The following is a 7,873-nucleotide window of genomic DNA, read 5'->3' as shown; positions in this document are numbered from 1 at the left end:
CTGGGCGAGCGTGGCCCTGAGGACGTGTTCCCAGTGCACCCTCACGTCCCCGAGGCCGCCGTGTAAGCAGGGAGCCGGCCTGCGCACTGGACCACGCGGGCCCGCCCCACCCGATTCCTCACCGAAACCTCCCCTGCCGCCTTCCTGGGTAAACCGAGGCCGGGGAGGGCGCCCTCCGGCGGGGTGACCGGGACCCAGGGCACATCCCACTGCGCTGGCGGAGCGGCCCGTTCCCCAGACACACGGACGCCGCCAGGCCTTGGTAAAGAGCATCATAAATATATTTCTGTACAGACGATACAATAAATAGCTGGTGTGAGACACGCAAATCCGCGCGAAGCCCGTGTTCGCGCCCGGGCGGGCCAGGAGCGGCCGCTGGCACCGGGGGCCGTGGGCACCATGGGGAGGCCCCGCTGCCTCTGAGGTAAAACTGTGAGCGTTTCCCTTGCCGCGAAGCCCCTGCAGCTCACCCAGCCGCGGGGGGCCGCACCCTCTCCCCTGACCGCCCGCGGAGCCCCCAAATCCGCCGGGACGCTCACAGGGCGGAGGGGTGGACGCCCCCCCCCCCCAGGGCCGGGGGGACAGACGGCGGCTTCCTCAGGCCTCGCGGGCGGGCCGCCGGGCGCCCTCACCCCGTCCTCAGCTTCAGCACCCGGGAGCGGGGCTCCTTGGCGCTGGAGTAGACGAGGTAGGCGCCGGCCGCGGTGCGGAAGGCCTCCCAGTCCCTGCAGCCGAAGGTCGGGAGGCTGTGCACGGCCACGAAGCCTTCATAGCCCTGCCACCTGCCGGAGACACGGCGTCAGCCGGGACCCTCTCCAGGCCTGCGCCCGCGCCGCAGCCCCGTCCCAGACGCCGCAGCGCCTCGTATCCAGCCCGGGTCCTGCCCCCGGCAGGCACCCCCCTCAAAGGGCAGGGGGGACATGGAGGACGTCCTGGTGGCGCCAGAAGGCTCACTGTAGGGGCTGAGCCAGGGCCTCCCCTACCCCTGGGGTCGGTGCTGACAGCGAGCACGTGCCCTCAAACACACGCCTGTCATCACAAGGGCGTGGCGCCGTCTGTTCTCAAAGAACGCAGCGGTGCGGCGACCCCGTCCCCCACCACGGGGGGCCCCCACCCGCCCACCCTGTGCAGCCAGCAGCCACTCTAGGGCTGCCCCCAGAAGGGTTCCACTGCAGTGGCTTCACTTTCTAGGGCGAGTTCCCACGGTGGGCACCTGGGTCACAGGGCACGGCAGTGTTCATTTGGTATTTGTCCAGAAACTTCCCAGAAAGGCTGGGGCGGGTCCTGTCCTGGTGGGGAAGGGCCGGGCCGTCCGCACGGGGCGGGGGCTTCAAACAGCCTTCAAGGAAGGGCAGCAGGTCCCCTGGCTCCTGATGTCTACTCAGGTTTCCTCATTTTCTTCCTGTGATTCCTGCTCTTCCCTTTGCCCGTTTTCCCAAATTAAAATTATCTTTCATTAATCTCTAGGAGATCCTCTTCCATCAAATGTGTGGTCAATAGTTTTCTTTGTGTGTGTGCTTTTAATGTTTATTTATTTTTAGGAGAGAGACATAGAGCGCAAGCAGGGGAGGGTCAGGGAGAGAGGGAGACACAGAATCTGAGGCAGCTCCAGGCTCCGAGCTGTCAGCACAGAGCCCGACGCGGGGCTTGAACCCATGGACTCGTGATCTGAGCCAAAGTTGGACCCTTAGCCGACTGAGCCCCCAGGCGCCCCGATAGTTTCCATTGTGAATAGAACGCCTTTTCCCCCAGAACCCTGACGTTTACGGGATTTGCCTGGTGACCTTGGGACAGGCCTTGTTTATGGAGGCGCCACACCTTCCCGGGTAAGCTTGCGGTCAAAGTCGTCTTAGCTTTTCTGCTAATATTTCTGTTCTTTACTTATTTACATTTAGATTTTTAATCCTTGTGAAGTTTATTTCTGTGTATAATATGCAGCAAGGTGTAGCTGTGTTTTCCTCCAGACAGATAGGGAATTATACACAATTAATTACTAAGTAACACATAGTGCCTCCTTTTCTCATTGACTTGAAACACATTTATCGCATTAAATGTAGGTCGCTGGCTTCTCTTCTGGATGATATGCTGTCTGCCTGCGTGTTTATTTTTGGCAGAAACCACTGTCTGAGGGCCTCCCCCACTGTGCTGCTCTTTCAAAATTTTCTTGGCCACATTTGAAAATGTATTCTTCCACATGAATTTTAAAAGCACTTTGTCATGTTAAAAATTCTACTTTCTAGGGACGTCTGGGTGGCTCAGTCAGTTAAGTGCCTGACTTTGGCTCAGGTCACGATCTCACGGTTCGTGGGTTCGAGCCCCATGTCAGGCTCTGTGCTGACAGCTCAGAGCCTGGAGCTGCTTCAGATTCTGTGTCTCCCCCTCTCTCTCTGTCCCTCACCTGCTAGTGCTCTGTCTCTCAAAAATGAATAAAAATGTAAAAAAAAAAAAAAAAAAAGAATTTAAGCTAACCACAAAGAACATAGATAAATCCTACTATTTAAACTACCCAGGTCTGGGGGTGCAGACGGAAATCTCTGCATGTGTATTTGTTGAGTTAGGCTCCATATGAAACGGGATAAAAGCAAATCTCCAAAAGGAAGCCACAGTCTAACTCGTTTGCTCTTATCAAGCCAAATGTCTGAAATCAATCAGGAGCACAGGGCCGCCGGTGGCCTTTGCGCCAGGAAAGCGAGCTCGCCCATGAATCACACACCCGCAGATTGGCGGAGAAGAACCAGGCCAGCACCACGGCACAAGCCGCCACGGCCCACGTCAGAGGCGGCCGGGTGACGCTGGTGCTGTCCCCATCAGTCAGCCATACAGACGCGCGTGCGGGGCTGTTCTGTGATTTCTAGCTCATGAAGAAAGCCAGGTGAGCAGTAAAAACATTAGCAATTAAGAGACGCGCTCACAAATGTAATCACACCTCTAGAGGTTCCATGAGGCTCTTCTTAAGAAAAACTAGCAGGGGCGCCTGGGTGGCTCAGTCCATTGAGCGTCCGACTTCAGCTCAGGTCATGATCTCACGGTTCGTGGGTTCGAGCCCCGCGTCGGGCTCTGTGCTGACAGCTCGGAGCCTGGAGCTGATTCAGATTCTGTGTCTCCCTCTCTCTCTGACCCTCCCCTGCTCATGCTGTCTCTCTCTCTCAGAAATAAATAAAACATTAAATAAAAAAGAAAAGATAAGCTAGCTGACCTGAGATGCTCATTAGGTCAGGTGGCCAGACGCCACGGCTAACTGTCATGCTCGACAGCTGGGAACAGAGAGGGAGACGTCCCAGGTGCTGTGCTCACAGAACTTGAAAACCTCCCAGGGGCAACTTGAAGATGCCCCTGCGCGTGTGCGAGGGAAGCAGGACATCTGACATGGGACAGCCACCCGGCCCTGGATGGGACATTCCATAGAATAAAATGGAATGAACTCTCAAAGCACGGGGTCGGGACACGGTGCCTCTGGCCAGGGTCCAAAGGGGTGAGTGTCTGCATGACAGCCACCAGGCTCGCCCCGGGGCGCGACCCAGATGCAGCCCGCGCCCGGGGGGCCCACAGACCGCCCGCCTGTGTCTCGCTGCGTCTCACCCCACCCCAGTGCACCTGGGTGGTGCGGAAGGGGCGGCCTTCGGAGGCTCTTTACCTGTAAATAATACTGTTTACCAGGAAGGTGTTTCCGTCGAAGGAGTTGGCAACCACCAGGAAATAATCTTCTCCCACGGAGAAAAACTCCCAGTCCAGAGCGCTGCGGGGACAGGCGGGCAGGTGTTAGCGGCAGCCGGCGCCCTGGCCTCCAGCCCGTCCCCCGGGCCCAGGACCCGCCCCACGCCCGCACAAGGTCCAGGGCGATTTCGTCACACGGTGAATTGGGTCTATTCCAGGGGGGTGCGAACTGCTTGTTCACTTTAAAAAAATTTTTAACTTAAATTATAAAATACAAATAGCATAAAATTTTCCATCCTATCCATTTTCAAGTGTAGAGTGCAGCAGTGTTAAGTACACTAATAACCCTGTGCAAACGTCCCCACTGTCCATCTCCAGAACCTTCTCATGTCCCTGAGCTGAGTCTCCAAACCTGGGACACACTAACCCGGCGCCCCAGCCCTGCCCCCACCCTGCTCTCTGTCTCCGCACTCGACGCTCGAGGGGCCTCGTACGAGAGCAATCACACTACATTTGTCCTTCGGTGACTGGCCCATCTCACTCCCTACGACGTCCTCAAGGTCCGCCGTGTGGTGGCTTGTGTCACAGCCCTTTCAAGGCCGGATGATCAGTTTGCTGATCCCGTCATCCGTACACGGGTGCGTGTGCTGCCGCGGAACGAAGGCAAACACCCGCCACTGTAAAGAGGTGGGGGTCCATGGAGAAGCGGTCCCCCAGCTTGCGGTCACTCCACGGGGGCGTGCAGGGCCCGTGGAGGCAGGGGTGAGCACACCCGCTTGCCCCTCGGCTCCCTGCCTGACACCCATTCAGGTGCCTATCCAGAAACTTCTTCCTGCGTTCCGAGGCTGTGTTTCTTACCGCCCCCCCCCCCAGCTGCACTCTTCTTAGATGGGGAAACCGAGTCCACCTCTGTGGGGTGAGCGGAATGTGGCCGGGTGCCCACAGCCAGGCCAGCGTGTCTGTGTCCGGCAGCTCAGAACTGTGGCCTGTTTAGGGGGTGGAGGGCCACCCGTGTTAGTGTGGACTTGCCTCTGGGTTCCTTCGCTGTGACCCAGAGCAGGGGCTCACACGGCCCCGGGGACACTCGGCAGCCCCGCCTCTTCCCCTCTACCAGCAGGATCGCCTCCAGTGATGGCCAGTTATGATTCGGCTCCGAGGTGCTCCCTGCGGAGAGGCTGGCGCGCCTTGGCCTGTGCGGGGCGGCCACGGTGGCGGGCAGGGTGGTGCCCGCGAGGTAGTCGCCTGCTGGTGGCGGGTTCTAGAGCCAAGGTGCATGGGACCCACGGTCTGCACCAGACTCCTGGCAGAAGCCAGCTCTGCCTTAACGCGGCAGAAATCGAGCGTGTCCGTCATCATGTGGGCACACAACGGATCACCCGCGTGTGAGGGAGTATCATTCGACCGTGGCAAGCAGCGACACGCTGACACGCGCTTCGGAGTGGGTGAGCCTTGCTTGAGGACCGCGCTGAGCGAGGGCAGCCGGGCACCAGAGGCCGCCTCCCCTACGGCTCAGTGTCTCGGAAACCTCCAGAATCGGGAACTCCGTGGAGACAGGAAGCGGAACGCTGGCTGCGGGTGGGAGTGGGGCGGGAGGGACCGCTGAGTGGGAGGGGCTCCTCCTGGTGGTGAAAATGTCCTAAAGTCACCTGGCGACGACTGCACGTCTCTGTGAGCCTAACAAAAATCACTGAATCCCAGCAAGCAAACGGCGCTGTTTGAAAGCAGTTGGAGCCGAGCCCACCCAGAGTAAAACCTCGGTCTGCAAGTGCAGTCCGTTCCGGAAACACGCTTGTCGGCCAAAGCACTCGTATCCTGAAGCGAATTTCAAGAACCATGGGCTCAGCTGCGATCAGGGGGCGTTCAGCGTCCCGTACGACTTGAGTCGTGAGGCACTGCTCGTTTGTCAGGTTACGGTTCATTAGACAAGCTTGCTCGTCCTGCGCACTCGCAGAACAGGCTTTACTGCCCAGGCCACGGGGTGGCTCGGCTGGGCCCCCCCGGAGGCCACGTGCATCACACCCCCAGCCGCCGGACACCCGCGCAGCAGGCAGCCCCCGCGTGTGCCCTGGGACTCTCACTGGGGCTGGCGGGCCCCAGCAGGCAGCGCGGTGCGGCCTCCGAGCCCCCGTGTGCCGGGCCCGCCCTCCGGCCGGCCCCCACCCCCCGCCTCAAGGCGCACCTGCAGGTGGGAATCTCCTGGAACTTGACGAAGGTCTGCGCCGTGACATTCAGCTCGTAGATGACCGAGTTGATGACGTAGGAGTCATTGCGCGCTTGCATTTCCACGTCGTAGCTGTGACTGTTGGCGACAGCGAGGAAGACCCTCTCTCCGATGTGAAACACCTCCCAGTCCGCGGCGCCGAACGTCTGGGACAGAACGGGGAGTGCAGAGGGCGTGCGTGAGGGGAGGCCCTCAGACGTGTCCCAGCACTGCCGCGGGACGCACCCCTAGCCCGCGAACGCGGCGGGGACCCTGCTACGCCGCTCGCACCTGACGGGGGTGCGTCCCTGTCCGGCTTTGCTCGCTTTCCCAGCCTCGTGGCCACCACTCCTGTCCCTGGTGTGGGTGCCCAACTGCGTCCACACCCGAAGTGATCACCTGTGCAAAGTGCTTCTTAGCCTTCTGAGCCTCCCACTCCTCCATGCCCAATGCTGCCCATCCAGTTGCTATAACGCCTCTTCCAGGGAGCCCTCCCTGCTTCCTCCAGTCCTGGCTCTGAACTCAGGAGCAGCCTCTAGGTACTTGTGTTTCTTACTACATGCTCTCCCTCCCTGAGGCTCTCCTTGGACTCCATCTCTGGGCTCCCATGCCCGCCGCTCATCCATAATCACTTATAGCCCTCGGGGGTGAGACACACTTGGGGCAACAGGACTGGACTTGGACACGAATGGTGAGCTGTGGAGCCTTTGCCCAGACCTCCAGCTGCATGTGCTGATTTGCACGTGGGGCCCACGAGTAAGAGTTTCATGTTCAGTTTATGGCCAGCATCTCAGGGATCATGGGGACGCAGGTGTGCAGGGAAGGAGAGGACCAGAGGGTCCAGATCCGGGCCTGGGTCTGAGCCCTGGAGGGAGAGGGTGGGGGCAGAAATAAAGGAGACATTTTCCCGGGAAAACAAGAGGTGCACACAGGGACAGGCCCTTGGGCGACAGCCAATGGTGCGGGCCGAGCAGGAGAGGGAAAACGTGGTCGCTCCCCGTGGCAGGGTCCGTGGCTGATGGAAGAGTGTGTAAACGCCCAGGGGAGCCTGAGCCACGGCAAGCGGAGAGTGCCGGGCCCTCGGTTCCCATGTCGGCAGAAAGGGGGTCCTGGTGACCCTGTCCGTCCCCACGGGCTGGTGAGAGCCGCAGGAGATCTCTAGGGCCATGCTTTGCATTACAGTTGTCTTTAAAAGTTTCCCTCCTGGGGTGTCTGGCTGCCTCAATCGGTTAAGTGTCCGACTTCGGCTCAGATCATGGTCTCACGGTTCGTGGGTTCAAGCCCCCCGTCAGGCTCTGTGCTGACAGCTCGGAGCCTGGAGCTGCTTTGGATTCTGTGTCTCCCTCTCTCTCCACCCCTCCCCTGCTTGTGCTCCGTCTCTCCCTCTCAAAAATAAATAAACATTAAAAAAAATTTAAAAAGAAGTTTGCCTCCTGACTTTCAGCTTCTGATGGGGGCAGAGGGCTGCATACTCGACTGACCCCTGCCGATAGCAGTTGTAGACACAACTGTGTATGCAACTATTGGAAAGTTCCAGAGAGTGGCCAAGGGCAGGCAGAAACCAGAGGGGCCGTGACCCTTGAACAAAGGGAATCATGTCCACAAGGTGCGTGTTTCTCTGACTTTCCCTCTGAGGGCTGACCCGTCCCACGGCGCGTGGGCACCACACTTGGTCAGGTGGGGGCCCTGAGGGGGGTCTGGACCCCCAGAGTGCCTAGAAACAGACGGGGAATACCCGAGAGAGGAGGGGGGCTGAGAAGGGGGACCCCCAATGTGGCCATGAGCGGCGCTCGTGGGGTGAGTTTCCAGGGACCCACAGACAGACACCAGTCAAGAGGCCAGGAGCGTAAGCAGAAGGCAAGTGTAACCTGTGATCAAGAGAAAAAACTGGACAGAAATGTACCGACGTGCAAATACTGAAGCCGGCGGACGCGAAGCTCGTGCCTCTGAGGAGTCTCTAGGAAGTGCAGGGAGCAAGGAAGAGGACAGGGGCTCCCTGGGCCGTCCTGGGGGGGGGGG

The 7,873-nt window shown here is 59.5% G+C and overlaps 1 protein-coding gene across 1 annotated transcript in view; it reads right to left on the bottom strand.

Annotated features, from left to right (window-relative positions):
* Positions 1-628: 628 nt before the first annotated feature.
* The window catches only part of TSPEAR (thrombospondin type laminin G domain and EAR repeats), a 48,684-nt gene continuing 41,439 nt past the window's right edge, over positions 629-7,873 (bottom strand). Inside the window, exons 9-11 of the mRNA XM_039245481.1 lie at positions 5,834-6,021; positions 3,635-3,736; positions 629-782 (exon numbers count right to left, since the gene is read on the bottom strand). Coding sequence (XP_039101412.1) covers positions 629-782; positions 3,635-3,736; positions 5,834-6,021 — 444 coding nt within the window. The remainder of the gene's footprint in view (positions 783-3,634; positions 3,737-5,833; positions 6,022-7,873) is intronic.

Source organism: Hyaena hyaena, unplaced genomic scaffold (genome assembly GCF_003009895.1).
Source record: "Hyaena hyaena isolate Hyena2069 unplaced genomic scaffold, ASM300989v1 scaffold_254, whole genome shotgun sequence".
Taxonomy (NCBI): Eukaryota; Metazoa; Chordata; class Mammalia; order Carnivora; family Hyaenidae; genus Hyaena; species Hyaena hyaena.
This window is presented reverse-complemented; position numbering and strand designations above follow the sequence as displayed.